We start from the raw sequence: 18,707 nt of genomic DNA on the forward strand, positions 1-18,707 counted from the left end.
TCTTGCAGAGAAGCCCAGTTTGTGAAACAAACAGAAATGGCTCTGTGATTTAATAGCTTTGATTTATATAATTAGTAAGTGGCTAGGAAATTCTCATTTGTCCTATAAATGTGTTATTTACTGCAACCATCTCTGGAGTCTATCAAAGGAAAAAATATTATGTCTTATGTGCTTTATAATATATTATAATTATACAGGCTAGATACTGTGTTTATGATTAAATGTATTCAAAATCTAATTAAATAGTTGTGAAGATAATTATAATAAATAAGTAAAATATTAAATATAATTGTTATATTTATTATATGTGAGTTATATATATACACACATATATATTAGATGTTTCAAAGTTTGACCTTTTTCAAATTTTAATATTGACTAAAAACTTACAGTTTATATTGTAAGCATTTATTACAAATTTACAAACATTATGAAGTAGTTTTGATTTCTTGATGAATGTGTGTAAGTTTTCTTTCTATGTGGAGTGTCTAATTTATCTTACAACTGGGATTGTTTTTGACAGTGAAAGTGTGGTCTGGGGGACTTGGAGTTGCTGTTAATTGTTACATCAAGACAGTAGGTCCTGTTGCAGACATTTCAGGACACGTCATGTTTACTGCTCTGTGCTTGTGAATCAGCACAGTGAGAAGTTGATCAATACCAAGTATTTCATAGAGTGTATTTTACTTTAGGGTTTTGTTTAGTGAGATTCCAATTTACTGTTAGAGGAGACTTTAAAATATTAACAAAATTTTTAATACTGTATTTTAATAGTCCTTTCAACCTCTATGTTTAATGAATTTACCTTAATAATAGATTATGAGGTATCTTTTAACATAAACTATCTCGGTGCCACATTTCGAATATCTTTCAGAAAGCTTTCATCAAGAAATTTGCACAATGGTTTTAAAGTTTTCATCAAGAAATTTGCTCAGTGGTTTCGAATAGGTTGTTGTTTTTTGTAAACACTGATACAATACAGCGATTAAAATATTAGCTAGGTAACTATGTACAGTTGTAGTTTTCTGATAATTATTAGATTATTATGTTACGAGTTTCTCATCTAGGGGATGACCTCCTGTTAGAGAGAGGGCAGTTTCTTAGGCTCACTTGCTCAGTTTGACATGTTCCTTAGTCTGGCTCTAACTATGATCTCTGAAAAAGTTTACCTTTTTCCCTGGTCTTCAGAAACAGAATAAGAACTAACTTTATTTTATTCAATAGTAGGAAGAAAGAAGATTTCAGTTAGTTCTAGTCAAGAACAGAAATGTAGTATATTTTAAAATACCATCATTGTTTTGAGTATATTTTCTGTGTTTCATACATGAAGAAAAGAAGGTAAGAAAAAGATCTGGTATTTTGTATGTGTTGGTTTTCAAAATTGTGTTAATTTCTAACACTTCTGTCTTTAATAAGGGACTTGCAACAAAGCATTGCCAGAGAACCTAGTGCTCCTTCAATTCCTACACCTGCGTATCAGTCCTCTCCCGCAGGGGGACACACGCCAATGCCTCCAACTCCAGCGCCGAGAACCATGCCGGTCAGTAAGCAACCACATTTTTAAAATGCAAGTTTTACGTGTTCTTGACAGCTTGCTTGCTGTAAAGGATAACACAGACTTTACATTGTAGAGGTCTGGTGGTCACCACTTTGATCAGGTGACCAACCTCAACTTTCTGATGTTTTGCAGTATAAAGAATACAGCATCACTCATGGATTCTTGCCTAAAAATGTTTAACTAAATCTAATGAAGTCTTTAGAATCAACTTTCAGTTTATAGCAAATACAGTGATAAAACAAGAAATTAAATTGTGCTGTTAGGAACAGTTGGACAGTCTAGAACTGGAACATTCTGTGAGACACCTAGTTTGGTCTTTTCTAAAAGCAAATGTCATAGAAAAAAATAGACAGGGGGCATATTCTAGATTAAAAGAGAGGAACGATTCATAATAATCAAATGCAATACATGAACCTCAGCTGGATCTTGGTTCATAAAAACGCCTAGAAGAGATTTTGTGATAAATAGGGAAACTTGAATGTGGAGTGGATACTCAATGATGTTAGGAAATAATTATTAATTTTCTCAGGTGAAATGGTATTGTGATTATGTAGGAGAATAATAGGACTGGTATGCTGAAGTCTTTCGGGCTGGTGTCCTGAAGTTTGCAACTTAACTTTCAAATGGTTCTGCAAATATATAGATAGATAAATATATGGATATAGATAAAGCAAAGATGGCCAAATGTTAATAATTAATTTAATTGGTAAACGTGATTGTTTATAATAGTAGTCTTTTAAGTTTTCTGGTGTTTAAAAATTTTCATATGAAAATTCATGGGGCCAGGAAGAGATAACAGGAATAAACGGTACCTGACCTGCTCCTTCCTCCCACCTCAAATGTCTAACCATTGATGGGAGCAGTAGTGAACAGTAAATGATTAAATATTAGGCATCAGGGAAAGAGCAGTGGCTATGGAGTATCCACAAATTGGAGAATTACTTTTCAGCTACAGTACATTTCTGGAGTAATAAGCCCACATTTAAGAATGGGAATTAGAAATATGTTTGGTTGGATTCTAGAGTTTCTCATATGCCCTTTTATTTTGATTGATAGCAGTTTGACAGAAACCTGACACATTTTGTCAGTGCTGACTTTTTCTTACAGCCTACTAAGCCCCAGCCCCCAGCCAGGCCTCCACCTCCTGTGCTTCCAGCAAATCGAACTCCTGCTACTGCTCCAGCTCCAGCTCCAGCTCCAGCGAGCACTGGGACCACTGCACCAGCTCCATCACAGACTCCTGGTTCAGCTCCCCCTCTGCAGGCCCAGGGACCTCCATACCCCACCTATCCAGGGTATCCCGGGTAAGGCTGAAACTTTGTATATCCCAATGAATTGGCTAATGTTTCTAGCTCTGGTTAGTCTTTTAAAAACAAGCTCACCCCTTCTCTGAATGGAGGTGTCATGAATGAGTAAGCTACATTGTCAGCTCATGTAGAAATAAAAGTAAGTTATAGTCACTTTTTTTGAGTCGTTGAATAGCCATTTCCCAGGCTTATTTAATTTTAGTTTTTACATACTGGGTTTATATTAAATATATCTCTTCTGTATGGAATTCAGAATGTTTCCTTGGTCTTCTTTATTTAGGTGACAAACAGGTAGGTGCCTTTTCTGAGCTTAGCATAGCAAGGTTGATAAAGCCTTCTTTACATACCTGTACTTTGATGTCTTGGCATTCTGATCAACTCTTAAATAGAAATCTGTCTAATTATGGCATGTGTTTTCTTAAAGATCAGCTGCCTTTGTGATAGTTTTTTTAGTCTTAAAAATCCAGACATTTAACTATCTTTTAAAATGTCTTCCAAACTTAGTAAAGTACATTGTATCTTCCAAACGTTAAAACTTTGTAAATAGTAAATTTATGAGCCTTACAGTGAACATTGAATCTTGTGAAACAGAAGTGTACTTAGATTGCCACATTAGATTTAAGGGCTTCCGTTTTTATTCCTTGTTCATAGTTGAATATTTAGTCTTATTTCCTTCAACAATCTTATTTTTTGGGTAGCATTCAACACTTTTTTCTTGCATTTCAATTAATAACAGGATAGAACACTTTTCTCTAGCAAGTACCTTGAAACAGCTGTTTTTTCTCGCCATTGAATGGCTTTCTTGAAAAAACTTCATTTTAGAATAATTATTGTATGTTTCATTTTCTAGTGTTTGATTTACCAATCCAGCTTTCTTGTGTTCTTCTTCCCATCAGGTATTGCCAAATGCCCATGCCCATGGGCTATAATCCTTACGCGTACGGCCAGTATAATATGCCATATCCGCCAGTGTATCACCAGAGCCCTGGACAGGCTCCGTACCCGGGACCCCAGCAGCCTTCATACCCCTTCCCTCAGCCCCCACAGCAGCCTTACTATCCACAGCAGTAGTGTGTCAGCTCAGAAGATCAGCTGGTTCAGCTCAGAGGGAAAGAAATACCAACCCTGCAATAAGTGTACTAAACCCTACGCTCTGGTTAATATAACGTACTCTGATGTACTGAGTGCAGTGTGTAATTTCTGTCTGCGGCTAGAAGCTGTGCCCCAGTTCCACATTTGATTGCACATGGGCCATTTGCTGCTGTTGCAGTATAAAGACTAAGTTTAATAGGATTTGAAATAAATTACATTACAGTTCATAAAAGTTGAAAATGAGAAATTAAATCCACAAGTGAAACGTTTGAAATTATTATACTTGGTTCTACATAAGACATGATGGGAACATCAGAGGCTTACAATGATGGTTTCAGTACTGATACTCAAGAAAACTAAGTTATCTTTCTCTTTTGGTTTAATTTTCATTATGCTATTTTGCATAATCAAAACATTGTAAATCTTATAATTTAAAAATAAATTCCTTAAGAACAGTTGTCATTGTTATGTTTTGTCATTGATTCTCATTCCTGTCTAATTTCTTTCTGGTATTAGTCTCTCATTTTATGTGTACACAAGTTAAACAGATCATGAGTTAAGTGCATGATTAATGCAGGTTAATAGGTTCAAGTACATTTTATAGGAAAACCAAAAGAATAATAACCATAATTTATCCTTCATATGCTGGTTAGTAAATTAATTTTGACATTTATTTTGAAAAATCCTATAATGTGGAAGAAACACAATTGCTACCAAAGATTCTTCAAATAAATATACAAGTAAATATGTATATTTAATGTTTTATTATGAGCTTCTCCAAGAAATTGATACAAATTCTGGTAATAATTTTTTTTCTTTTTTTCATAATCTGGTTAAAATAAATACATGTCATTAACAATGCTGTCTAATGTAATGGAATTGTTTAAAGAAAATTTACTGTACCCTTCCGTTCCTTTTTTTCACCTTACTGTCTTAACCTACTAACATTTAATGCACAATGTATATGAATAGATCTAAGCCCTTTCATTTTTATGCTCCTAAAAGATTGGACTATTTTATAATTCAGGGAGTGCACAAAACAGTTGTTGGGAGCATATGCCAATTCTGGAATAGGCTGTGTATTTAATATTAGTCTCCGCTGTTAGGATAAACTAATCACTGTATAAACCTCAGTGAGACTTGCCTAGTGGAGTGCATAAACATGCCTCATGGAATGAGAAAGCGAGAAAGGAATGAGTTGTCTCATATCCCAGTGGGGTCTGTTCTGTGTGAGGTTCATTTCAGAACATACCAGGCATATGAGTAGATGTCCAATGAATCTGTTTATTTTCTAAGTTTTAATGTTAACCTTCTCTTGAATTACTGTTTCATTTAAATGATACTATCAGTTGGTCCACTGTTGTTTTCATTTGACAGTTTGGGTTTATATTTTAAATGTGGGACTGAAGGTGTGATTGTAAAGGGAGTGAATTGGTTTAAAATATATGTATATCTTTAAAAATCTTTGTTGTTGTATGTAGAAAACATGAAGGCATGTTACTTCAACATAAATGACCTTTACATGGAATACTGAAATTGGTTTAAAGTTCAGTAGTTAAAACCTTGGCAAAAATAGTTTTTTACATATCATAGCTAAGTTTTGTTAATGTGGAATCATCAGAATATGACATGGGCTCGTTTGACTTGTGTAAATGGCATTTAAGTTCCTTCTTATTATTACTCAAGTTATCATTTCTATCGTAAGATACTCAGTGAGATTAGGGGTATTCCAAATTGCTAGTTTATAATTCTCACTAATGCAAAAACAAAACAAAACAAAACAAAATTGGCCTGAATATTCTCTTGGGGAAAGAAGGCACTAAAGAAAAGAGTAAGTGCATTGGAGGGCCACCAGAGAAGTTACAAGGCCATTTAGCCCATTCCCTGTGCTAGACTAGGCCTCCTCTGTTCTCTCAGAGGGCTCAGGAAGGTGGTTCAGAAACTTTAGGGAAGGAGGCTCCACAGCCCCTCGTGGCAGCCTCCTCAGCATACCCAGCTCGTTCAGCTCTGTTAGCAAACCCAGGCCTATTCCCTCTTGTTGGTTCACTCATCCTTTAGATGATTGAGGATGCTTTCCTTTGGTCACCTAGTGTCTTAGGTACAGATGATCAAATTTCTGCAGCCCTTCATTGCTGGGTGTGTCTTCATAGGACTCTAGTTTCATTAAGGTGGCTCATGGAAAGAAGTTTCTCTTATGTCCGTTTTGCATTCTAGCAAAGAAGAAGCAAGCCCTCACTGGGATTATTTTTGTTACCAAACTTTTTTATCCTTTGCTTAACTTCCTGTATTCCACAAAATACCCTAAAAAGTTGTTGTGGATAATGCTTTTTATTTAGAGGTAGGAGAGTTATCACTCTGGTTCAGGTATGTTGTACCTATGTTTATAATTAGGCTTTTTGATTATCTTCCTAAACTAAAGAAAGGACACTATTTGTTTTATTTATTTATGTCAGGCTTTGGAATACTATTTTAAAATGGACTATAAGTAATGAAGCTCTGCATAAAGGAGCTGGTCTGAAGTGGGGAAAAAACTAACTTATTTCTTATTCCTAGTTGGAGACAGATGGCTTGACTTCTCAGTCTGGTGTAAAGTATTGGTCTACTCCTGTGCCTCTTGGTCTTTATTTACATTTAAGAAAAATAGTCATATGTCACTGCAAACCAGTCAATCTTTGTGAGATCTGTGCATCCAACTTCTTTGCAATTTATAATCTCTCCCCAAATTGAAGTAGTTACCAAAAAAAAAAGTTTTCACAGAGCCTCTGTCCCTGGTTTTCTGTACCAGTCAGCAGCCTATCTAATCAAAAAAGATTAAAAAGATATTTTCCATTAGAGCTTTACAGTTTGCAAAAGTGCTTTTTTCTACACATTTTCTAATTTCATAAACATGGCAAAATGCAATTTGTTAAGTAGACTTCAGTTTGCTGATGGGGAATTTTTTTTTTTTTTTTGGATGATCAGGATACCTTGGAAAATCTTGCTACAACCTAGCAGCATCTATTTTTGTTGTTTTTTTTTTTTTTACACTTCTGTAATTATTAGTTGATTCACAGTACAGAACAGGATACAAAGTAGGAGAAAAACAGTGCTATAGCATTATCATTACTAGTTTAAAAATAGACTTTAGAACTAAATGGTTGATTATAAGATTTACATGGAAGAGCAAAGAAGGAAAAATTATATTTTTAGAGAAAAAGAGAATATTCAGGCTTTATTTCTGGTATGAAGTTTATATTTTTTAAGAAATCCTATATTATCACACCAGAGATTTTAGATTCTTTTCTGCTTACAAACATTGCTGGTAGTTGGATGATATTTTTATTGTATTCATTTCTCTTAGGGGGAAATTGTAAAGAAAACAAAAGGTTCCGGATGAAATGTATCCTAGAAATAAAAGTTGAAAGATTCTTACTTCCTTGTAGTATGAATTCTTATTTAAAGTGTTTATGCTTCAGCTTTTATATTTCTCTAATTTCTTTGACAAACAGTGGGTTGGGAAATAAAAAAATACCCACTTTGACTAACTGCATGAGACAAGAAGACGGTGTTGTTTAAATGTTTTCTTACAGCTGTCAACCCTGTAATTGATCATGGATGGACCATGATTTTCATCACTTACGATTTGACCCAGATCTTTCAGATGAGTAATCTCTTCTTCAGGTGCCATTTTTGGGTTAAATTTTGGAAATATTTGGCGAGATTACCACAGTCAATTGACCAGGGAAAGGGGGATGGTGAAATGTGTTCGTCTTTTAAAACATTTATATTTTCTTCTTTTCTTCCTACTTCTCCCATGTTTTAAGGTCAGATGCAGCTGTTCTCATATGTAGCTCAGGATACACAATTTATCAGAGAATGTGTTGGCTTTGTATGTCTTTGAAGTGTGTTGAAGTTGAACAAGCTACCTCCAGGAATGAATCTATAGTCTGAATCCCTATTATATACATTTAAGATACATAACTATTGGGTATAGTTAAATCTTTTTTGTTTGTTTTCACTTATCTGGCATCTGGGTTGGACAGTAGAGTTCTCACGGAGGGGCTTGGGAACCTAGGCATGTGGGGTGGGAGAACATGGGGAACTAAGGGACCCTCCCATGAACTGGAGTTCAGCTGCAACCTAAATCTAGGACAGTGACTTGAGCAGCTCTGCTGCTGGGGCTGTTTCAGTTTATGACCGCAGGGTGGGTGGGGTTGGCCTGGGCACTGCCTGTGAGCAGACAGGAGCTTGCCTAGAACCTGTGTACCAGAGAGCCGCTGGCCCCTGCTAACCAGGGTCCCCATCCACTGACCGGTCTTGCCTTTGTAGTTAATTCAACTGGGGCACATTGTTTGCCTTAGTACTCTGCCTGCAAGGGATCCTGGCTCGTGTCAGCTCTGTGGCTCCTGATAACCTTCCTTTTTGCTTAAAAGCTGCTTACGTCCTTTTCAACTAGTGACACCAAGTGATACAGGTGGATATGTTCAAGTCTATAACCTTTGTGTTTCTTTTTAAGTTTTCCTGTATTTGTAACTCTTCTAGTCTCTACACATTTTGAAGCCACGTGATTCATATTCAAGCCAATTATTGTGAACATGAAGTGATCCTTTTTAATATATATTATTATTAATATCTCCACTGTTTTTTATATCTGGATACATTAGTGTTTTTTGTTTCGTTTTGTTTTTGTTTTGTAATCTAATAGGAAAGTTTAAAATAATTTGTTAAAATTATAATCATATAATCTTTGGACATTTTGTCTGTTTGGAATATTTTTGTCCTATTTCCTTTTCCTGTGTTTCATTGCTTGGATTATGTTTTCTTTTTTTCTAGTTATTTGGAACACTAATACTCTTATTTTCTTCCCTCCCATCCTCAGCTAAATCTTGTCTTTTTTATATATATTTTTGTAAACAGGGTTTAGACTTATATTGTTAATGTATTATTTTCTTATATTATGACTTTTGGAATGTCAGCTTGGTTGCTTCTAGTTTTTGGCGATTATGAATAAAACTGTTTTGTGCTCAGGTTTGTGTTTTCCTCCAGGATTCTGGCTCCAGTGGCTTCTGCTCCCAGTAACCTGTGATTCTCTGTCTTCGTCTGTGTCTCCAGTTTTGGGAGTTTTGCCCCTAATGACTTCACTTCTCATCTTTACATTCTGATGCCCTGTGTACTGATCTCACCTTTCTCTCTCTAGTCCACTGCTGGCTGTGTTCCACTGATAGCATGGTTGCCTACTCTTATTTCATATAATAACTTGCTCAACATCAACTGTGTACTTACTGGTTCTAAGGACTGTACTGAGTCTTCAAATAATTCATTTGTTGCAGAAGAGCCCTATGAAATTGATATGTTTATTCATACGCTACACAGAGGAGTCAACTTGTTGGAGAGAAGTTGATCAACTTGTCCATGGTCACATGGCTGCCGAGTGGCTGAGCTGGGGATCTTTTCAGCGGCCATCTCTGATCTGAACATCTACAATGACAAATATAGTTCCTCTTGTGTGCTGTTGTTACTGCTAAAAGTAGCTGACATCTACTGAGTGCCTGCTACGTTCCAGGTCCTCTTCTAAGCATTTAAATTCCATTAACTTATTTTAGCTGAGCAGTCACTAGTGAGACGGCCAGTGACTTCATCCCGTTTTGCAGGACAGGAGGAAACAAGGCACAGAGGAGCTGAGTGATGGAGCTGGGATCTCACTGAGATGAAAAGTTAAAGGCTTTCTAAAGTTTATCCTGTCTCTTGGAGTATTTGTTTTATAGTAAGGCATTTGCTCTCATTCCTCACATCCATCTCTCCGTTCACCTATTCATTTTTTTCTCCCCAATAATTCAAAATTATATATTGAGAGATTATTGATTATTCTAGGTGCTGCGAATACAACTGTGCCCTCAAGGAATTAATATTCCAAGGAAGAGTGAAATTGAACTGGGAACAATGATAGGTTTAAGTGTGAATTTGTGGGAGTTCTCCATTTCCTTCTCCCTCCTTTCAATGCCAACCAGGTAGCTAAACCCCTTTCATGTTCCTGTTCCAGGGCTTGTTTGCTGGGTGGAGTCTCTGGGGCCAGGAGTTAAAGGAAGCAGCAACATCTCAGAGGGGATAGTTTTTTTAGAGGGATCACAGCAGGCCCAGTGGGTGTCACACTCCAAATGAGGTGGAGCTTCCGTAACTGAAGGGACCATGAGTCTGGGCAGCATGGAATGGTGACCCAGGACCTGGCACCACATTGGGTATTTGTGTGGGAAGCCAGTAATGACTGAGACAATTTCTCATCACCCTGTGGGATGGGCTTCAGAGTCAGAATTGAATCAATCAATACATAGATATTTCTTATGTACCTGGGCTGATCAGCTTCAATTCATAGCTGCCTATTGCATTCAGGCCATCTCTGGGAGGGCAAAGAATGTTCATGCCATGCATGCCATGCCATGCTCCAACAATAGCACTGCATTCGTTTGGTTGAATTGGCTGAGACCCCACTGGAGAACTGGTGAGCAGAAATAACAGGGCCCCTGGAAGCCTCTGCTGATGTTTAAGAGTGATCTGAATGCTTTCACCTGCTGGTCAGATATGGGGGTTGGCAGGATGGAGAGAAGGTAAATCACTCATTAGACAGTGCTGAGGAGATTCATGTTTCTCATTCCCAGCAGAAAGTGCCCTGTACCTCAGAGGGAGCTGCCTGAATCCTAAAATGGCCCCAGCCTGGTCATGCCATGTAAGGCCCAGGCCACGGGTTTGCCCCAGTTGTGGGGAAGCCTGTTTTGCTATGGTAGAGATGAGCCCACTAGAAGCTGTGGGTGCTGGGGGATGAAGCTCCAACTTGGTCCCAGGAGAAGAGTCTGCCTCTCTTTGGGGCTCATTCCTGAGATGCAGCAGGTTGGTAGCTGAGAAACTGTAGAGTTGAATGAAATCCCAGGGGTGACGTCCTGGGCCTCCGGGGCTCTCGGAGCAAAGGAGGCTCAGCGGGTGATGCGGACTCCCCAGCAGGCTTTCAGGGGCTGCACCCCTTATGAGCACACAGCAGTCTGCTGGAACGTGTCTGCACCCACTGGTCAGGAGAGGAGGTCAGAAGGGCCTTTTTCCCCAGAGCTCTGGACTTCACAGGCAAGGCCTGGACACTCAGAACAGGTGTTGACAGACCTGAGTGGCACTTCCCATCCCAAGCTCTATCTGACCCGACCCTCGCACCTTCTCCAACCACTGATGCCATAAAGGCCGCGACTAGAGGGTGGGGAGATCCAGGCCCTGCCACTGAGACCAACACATGGGGATATGTCTCAGACTCTCAGGAAATGGGTGTGGAGCCTGCATCCCAAGTGTGAGGGCAGTCCTCAGCCCGTCCTCATGGGGTGGCCTGGGCCCTCTGGGGAGATACCTGCTTAGGACAGACAGCGGGGTGAGGCAGGTAAGGGACACCCTGCTTCAGAAAGGGTGTCCTAAGGAGGCAACCGTGTGCCTGTGGGGAGGCCTGGGGCATTTCACGAGGTTTCAGCCAGGGAGCTTGCAGCTGGTGAGGTGGCTGAGGAGGACTTGGGGTGGATCAGCAATCCAGGGGGTGCATGCAGAGTGTGGGCGGTGGGGCACCACCGGTACTTCCCGCCATGCTTATCTGAGACCTTGGCTCACTTTCACTATCATTACTCTGAATTCTTTATCAGGTAGATTGCTTATCGCCCCTTAACTTAGTTGTTCTTCTGGGGTTTTATCTTGATCCTTCGTCTGGAACATATTTCTCTGTGGTGTTTTTCTAACTTTCTGTGTTCGTGGTGTTGGTCCCACAGGCTGCAGGATCGCAGCTCCTCTGGCTTCTGGTGTCTGCCCCATGGTGGGTAGGGTTGGTCCAGGGGCTTATGCAGGCTTCCTTGTGGGAGCAGCCAGTGCCTGTCCTCTCTTGTGGGGAGCTGGGTCTTGTCCCTCTGGTGGGCAGGGCTGTGTCAAAGGGTGTGTTTGTTTAGAGGTGGCCTTGGGGTCAGAAAGACTTTAGGCAGCCAGTCTGCTGATGGGTGGGGCTCTGTTCCTGCCCTGTTGGTTGTTCGGCCTGAGGCGTCCCAGGCTGTTGGGTGGAGCCAGATCTTGGTGAGAAAATGGCAGCCTCCAGGAGAGCTCACGTGGAGGAATATTCTCTGTGGCTTCTGCCACTAGTGTCTTTGTCCCCACAGTGAGCCGCAGCCACCCCCGCCTCCCCAAGACACCCTCCAAGACCTGCAGGTAGGTCTGGCCCAGGGTCCTTTGGAGTCGCTGCTTTGCCCTGGATCCCAGTGCACGTGACACCTTGTGTATGCCCTCCAAGAGTGCAGTTTAAGGGGAATTCCTTGGCAGTCCAGTGATTAAGACTTCACGCTTCCACTGCAGGGGGCATGGGCTCGATCCCTGGTCAGGGAACTAAGATCCCGCAAGCTGTGCGGCATGGCCAAAAAAAGGAAGCGTGCCGTCTCTGTTTCCCCCAGTCCTGTGCAGCTCCTGCACTCAAGCCCCGCTGGCCTTCAAAGCCAAATGCTCTCGGGGCTCCTCCTCCCGCTTCCAGAGGCTGGGAAGCCAGACGTGGGGCTCAGAATTCCCACTCCTGTGGGAGAACCTCTGCAACAGAATTATTTTCCAGTTTGTGGGATTTGATTGCATTGCAATTGTGCTCCTCCTACCGTCTCGTTGTGGCTTCTTCTTTGTCTTTGGAGGTAGGATATCTTTTTTTGGTAGGTTCCAAGTCTTTTTTGGTTGATGGTTGTTCAGCAGTTAGTTGTGATTTTGGGGTTTTCGTGAGAGGAGATGAGCTCAAGTCCTGCGACTCTGCCATCTCATCTCCATCCCTTCCCACTGTGTCTAGATGGCCAAGGGAGAGCCCCCTCACCCTGTGTGTGTGTGTGTGTGTGTGTGTGTGTGTGTGTGTGTGTGTGTAGCAGGCAGGCGGTGGTGGGCTGGTTGGGCAGTGTTTAGACAAAGGCAATGTGTGAGGAGTCCAGGGGTGAGAAAGGGCAGCAGTGAGAGAGCTCCGTTGGCAAGAGGCCCCAAGAAGGTTTGGGCAGGAGAGGGGTGCAGGCAGGTGAGGTCTGGGGAGTCCAGCAGGGAGAAGGGGCACATTTGGACGGGCTGTGGAATTGTTTGGTGGACGAGAGGCTTGTGGAAAGTGGGCGGGACACTCCAGCCAAGGGGTCCTTGGTTGCCCATGTTGTTGTGTCATTCTCCACGGCTGGGAGGCCCTCCGCTGAACGCCAGGTTCTGCTCATGTGCTGCCTTTCCCAGAGGACACACTTCCCCTTCAACTTCTCATTCCAAGTTGTGGGTATCACTGGGGTCTCCTGGGGTCAGGGTCCCTCCCACTGAGGCAGCTGTTGGGGGAGGTCATCTAGAGACTGGGACCTGCAGTTGAGCCAGGCAACAGGAGGCTCCTCACCCCCTCCAGTCCTTGAAATGCACGCGCCATCTGTGGTGCCCGCAGTGGAGAGGGTTTCAAGGATGCAGCCTTGAGAGGGTACGCGGTGTTGAGACCCTCTAGACAGTATACGTGATCGAACCCAGTATGCCTCTACATAAACGTGTAAAATTCTGGTGGGTGGGTGTGCAGACCCACTCACCCTGCGGCGCCCAAGACCGACCTCGCAGGTAAGCTCCTCCGCTTGTTAACACGCCGCCTACGATCTGGACTGGCTGCCGCTTTGTGTGCTCTTCCCCTGCCCTCGAGTTCGGGGCTAGTTTCAGATTTCATCCCTGAAAGTCCCAAATTTACAAACCACCAGCAGCGCTGTGCGAAGGCTAAAGGCTGGTTGTTAGAAGCAGCCTGACCTGGTCTGGATCCTTTGTGATTCTGGCCTTTAGCCTCCATCTCCCTGATGGTGCAGCAGCAAAGGAGCAGCGCCCGAAAGACCGACCCCGGTAGGTGCTCAGAGCTGCTGGCTGTTATAATTGTTCTCAGCACCTGCAAACTCCCCATAACTTGGGGAGAATTTGGTGAGATTGTTGGCCCTTCTCTGACTTTAGGCTCATATGTATTTTATCTTGCTGAAATTTGCTTCCATTTCTGCCAGTTTAGCCAGGATGGAAGAGAAACTGGTGTCCTGGTTTTCAGAGCGGTGTTGTTTCAGTTACGTGAAGTGTTGGAATGGCCATTGCATTCAGATTCCCCAGTTCTCACACCCTGGAGGTAACAATAGCATTTTCCCCCTGAAATACTACAAAATTGGTAACCTCCTTGCCTCAGGTGGGGAAACTGCTCCATGAATAGATTAAGGTGGAGAGACTAGCTGGGCTCCACCAACCCCAAAGGGGTCCCCAAGGGGATGGAATTCAGGAGGTCTCTTCTTCTACTAGAATGGGAAAAAACTGAGGCTTTGTGTTTACTACGCTCTAACTGAAATATGGAATTCCTTCAATTATAAATGGTGACAAAAGGTCAAATATTGACCTTTGCGGTATTACTAGAACCTGTGATTTTGTCCCGTCTCGAAATCCTAGCTATTTGTATATCACGTTAAAGTTACCACTGATTTCTCAAAACGTCATTTATACTTATCACTACTTTGCATTTATGGTAAATAGACCTGCCACTAAGTCTTGTTATTTACTGTCAAAAAGCACATATATTAGTATAGAACCCACTTGTTTAATAATTGGATAAATAAATCTAAATATAATTGCTTTCCTTTGTAATTTTATGTATTTTACTTTATGCATTTGGGAAGAGGTCCATAGGCTTTACCTGACTGCCCATATGGTTCATAGCAGCACACAAAATTTATTAACCTCTAGACATTGGAAAACTTTCCAATGGGTAAGAGCGGCAATTTCCACTTACACCACAGGAGGGAACTATTTCCCAACTAATGCTTTAAAAGATCACGGCGGGGATTTTTATTCCTCTTAACTCTTGTTCTAAAATTGGTTCAAGCTTTCTTCTTTACCGTTAACAATGTAATTGGGGTCCTGTGATAAGGCTCTGAAGCTGATACCCCGCCAAGAGCTGAAGCATCCTTTATTGTGAGTCCAGGAAGACGTGATGCGAAAAAGTGAGTCTCCCAGGCACCCAGATAAGAACTAGTTTAGTGCCCACAGCTCATTTGCTGTCTCCCCCCCCCCCGCCCAAAGAAAAACAAACAAACAAAAAACACCCAAACTTGTGAAGCAGAGAGCATACTTGGTTTGTTATTCTGGTAGGAACAGATCCGCTTTTAGGGTAGAAACAAAGCTGAAGGGTTTTCATTAAGTCAGCGGCTGTTGGAAGTGGCTGTACTTGTGTGGGGGAGGGGAAGGGGCAGAGGCGGGAGATGCGGTAGGAGAGAGGGACTTTGTAAAACCGGAACTTTACAGGCGCAGAGAGACCGCGATCTTATACAACAAACCGAGGACCCAGCCAGGCCTAACACTTGGTGACGCGGTGGTTGCCCCAGGGCTGATTTTAATGGGAACAATTTCACATGTTCCTCCTTCTTTGGCTACATCAGCGCATAGGTCACTGTATATATTTAAGGGCTCAGAATGGAGGTCTGAGAGTGTCTAATTGAAAAGGGCAGCAGCCACTTTTACAAGTCAGCCTGGGACAGAGGAACAGCTATGCAAACCCTCACTCGCCCAGAAGTAGGTCGGCCTGGAGGAAAATGACTTGGTGGGCGGGGTGATTCTGTGTTCCAACCTCCCGCCGTGACTCTAAAATTAACCTTTGTTACACTTCCTGCTCTTCTGACCTTTAAGGATTGTTGGCTGTTATCTTATTTTTTAAATTATAAAATACTAGCTTTATTTAATATCACAACATTAAATAATCTCTAGGATATGGGTACTCTGTACTTTTTGGTTCAATATAAGCTCGAACTTTTCATTTCTTTTTCTTTTTTTAAAAAATTTTTTATTGTAGTATAGTTGATTTACAGTGTTGTGTTACCTTCTGCTGCACAGCAAAGTGAGTCAGTTATGCATATACATATAGCCCCTTTTTTTAGACTTTTTTCCCCATATAGGTTACAGAGTATTGAGTAGAGTTCCTTGTGCTATACAGTAGGTCTTTATTGGTTATCTATTTTATATATAGTAGTGTGTACATATCAATCCCAATCTCCCAATTTATCTCTCCTCTGTTTCTCCCCCGGTAATCATGATTGCTTTCTACATCTGTAACTCTATTTCTGTTTTGTAAATAAGTTCATTTGTACCATTTTTTTAGATTCCACGTATAAGCGATATCATAAGATATTTGTCCTTCTCTGTCTGACTTCACTCAGCACGACAATCTCTAGGTCCATCCATGTTGCTGCAAGTGGCATTATTTCATTCTTTTTTTATTCCATTGTATATATGTACCACATCTTCTTTATCCATTCATCTGTTGATGGACATTTAGGTTGATTCCATGTCCTGGCTATTGTAAATAGTGCTGCAATGAACATTGGGGGTGCGTGTGTCTTAGAACTAACTATGGTTTTCTCCAGGTATATTTGGCTCTTATTTTAATTATGAGCAACACTGTTTCATTCAGTCATTCATTCCTTCCTGCAAGCATGCATGCTTTCATCTACAGGAGCTGACCTTTCAGGCTCCATCCTGGGTGCTGAGGCCACAGCACAGACCGGACCCAAGGGCTGTGGCTTCTAGCTCCTTATAGAACTCAGCACAGGTTGGGTCCAGGTGACCACTCTGAACAGGATCTTTTCAGGTGTGTCTATTGCATGCCCATCAGGCAAGTTGTTGATCTGCTCTGAGCTTCAGTTTCCTCTTGTATAAAGTGGGATCAATATCACCTACCTCACGAGATTATTGTGAGAATAAAGAAAACCAAGTGTGTACACGGTTAGCGCCATGCTTGGCTGTTACCACCGAGGATCGTAGCTTTGTCTTTGAGCGTGTGGTGTACTTGGGGCATGCAAATACCAGTAGCCCAGAGTGTGAGCGGCTGCAACTTCTGCTTGGCTTTCTGGCACGGGTACCCCAATAACCCGGTGAACTTAACAAATGCTCTTCACTAACGTGCCCTAGATTTATTTTGTGAGATGACAGTGTGACAAAGTGGCCAAAGGCATGGGCTCTGGGGCTGGGGGTCTGACACTTTATTAGCTGCAGGACTTGAAGCAAATGACTTCGCCTCTGTGCTTCCCCAGATCCAAAACAGGCGCAGTAATGGCACTTTCTGCCTGAAGTTATTATGTTCTAATGCATGAAAAGCTCTTAGAATGGTCTCTGACACATAGTAAGCTCTCAAAATTATGAGCTATTATTATGATTGCCCTAGGCAACTTGTTAAATGTTGTCTGATGACAAATGTAAAGGTTTGTGTGAGTCTACTAGACAGTCTGAACCAGTGGTCTCAGGTCCCTGGACCCTGTTTCCTCTGAGGTTGACATGAGAGCTGCACCCCCTCCCCTACCTCCCCTGTCCTTGGAATGTACCTTCCACTCGCCATCCCCCAGTGGAGCCGGTTTCAAGGACACAGCCTTGACAGAATAAGGTGTTGGAACCATCTGGACAGTATATGTGACTGAACCCAGTTAAGGCCTCTGTATAAACTTGTAAAATTCTGGCAGGCGGGCGGGAGATGCCCTTGACGTGTGGTGCCCAAGACCAGCCTCGTGTGCAAGTTCCCTGGCTTGTCACACCTGCTGCCTCCTCATCTGGAGTGGCTGCCTCTAAACTTGATCCTTCTCTGCCCTCCGTGTGTAGGGTTAGTTTGCAAACCAGCATGTGCTGGTGGGGGTGGGGAGGTGATGGTGGGTGATGAGGGGTGTGGGTGGGGTGATGGTGCGTCTTTGCTGGTAGTCTAGGTGGGGAATGATGATGAGTAGCTGGTGTTGACGGTGAAGCGATGAGTCAGCAGCAGTGGTGCTCAGGCACCAGGAGGACTCAGTGATGAGGTAGGAGGACGGACCCTCCCCTCTGACTCCCTGGAGGCCCTCCATGCTGTGACTACAAAGCAGACCCATGTTCAGGAATCAGGTTTGTCTCCGATTCCAGTGCATTTCAGGTGCAGAGCTCTGTGGGACGCTGGGCAGTGCTCCCCAGGAGCCCAGGTGTTGCCCCAGCTGTGGTCAGTCGTGGCCAGGCTGGCATTCTGAGCAGCAAGGCCAGCGTGGCATGTAGTCTAAGAACTTGTTTCATTTGCTTTTGGACAGGCCTACGCTTTATTTTACAGTCTCACCTCATATTCAATTTTTTTTTTTCTCTGAGAAATCACAAGCACTTTAAAGATATTGTACCAGGGCTTCCCTGGTGGCACAGTGGTTGAGAGTCCGCCTGCCCATGCAGGGGACACGGGTTCGTGCCCCAGTCCGGAAGGATCCCACATGCCGCGGAGCGGCTGGGCCCGTGAGCCATGGCCGCTGAGACTGCGCATCCGGAGCCTATGCTCCGCAACGGGAGAGGCCACAACAGTGAGAGGCCCGCATACCGAAAAAAAAAAAAAAAAAATCTATTGTACCAATGTTTCTTATAACATCCCTTTGATGTTGGGGTCAGATGAAAGAACCCAGCTTTACGGGTGACAAAACTGAGATGATCCTCCAGATCACATGTTTCTTAAACTATTGAGAGGAGGCATCTGGTTTACAACCCTTCCTGTGGCTGCAGAATTAATTTTTGTTGAAAAAAAAAAAGAGGCCATTTTGTTATATTTCAACTTCCCCTCAACAACGGCAAAAGAGACAACAAGAAAAACTCTCTTCTTTTTCAGAGAGCCATCCTGGGCCCCTTCTCTCCGGTGTGTGTGTCTGTGACCCTATTTCCTTTCTGATGAGGTACTGGAGTATGGGGGCTGATACTGCAGGAGTGAGTGGGGAAATGGGAGCAGACAA

General features: G+C 42.3%; 1 protein-coding gene across 1 annotated transcript in view; it reads left to right on the plus strand.

Annotated features, from left to right (window-relative positions):
* The window catches only part of PDCD6IP (programmed cell death 6 interacting protein), a 61,030-nt gene extending 53,690 nt beyond the window's left edge, over positions 1–7,340 (plus strand). The window contains exons 16-18 of the mRNA XM_079932794.1: positions 1,417–1,540; positions 2,666–2,862; positions 3,762–7,340. Coding sequence (XP_079788920.1) covers positions 1,417–1,540; positions 2,666–2,862; positions 3,762–3,936 — 496 coding nt within the window. The 3' untranslated portion in view covers positions 3,937–7,340. The remainder of the gene's footprint in view (positions 1–1,416; positions 1,541–2,665; positions 2,863–3,761) is intronic.
* Positions 7,341–18,707: the final 11,367 nt, after the last annotated feature.

This window comes from Stenella coeruleoalba, assembly GCF_951394435.1.
Source record: "Stenella coeruleoalba genome assembly, chromosome: 10".
NCBI lineage: Eukaryota > Metazoa > Chordata > Mammalia > Artiodactyla > Delphinidae > Stenella > Stenella coeruleoalba.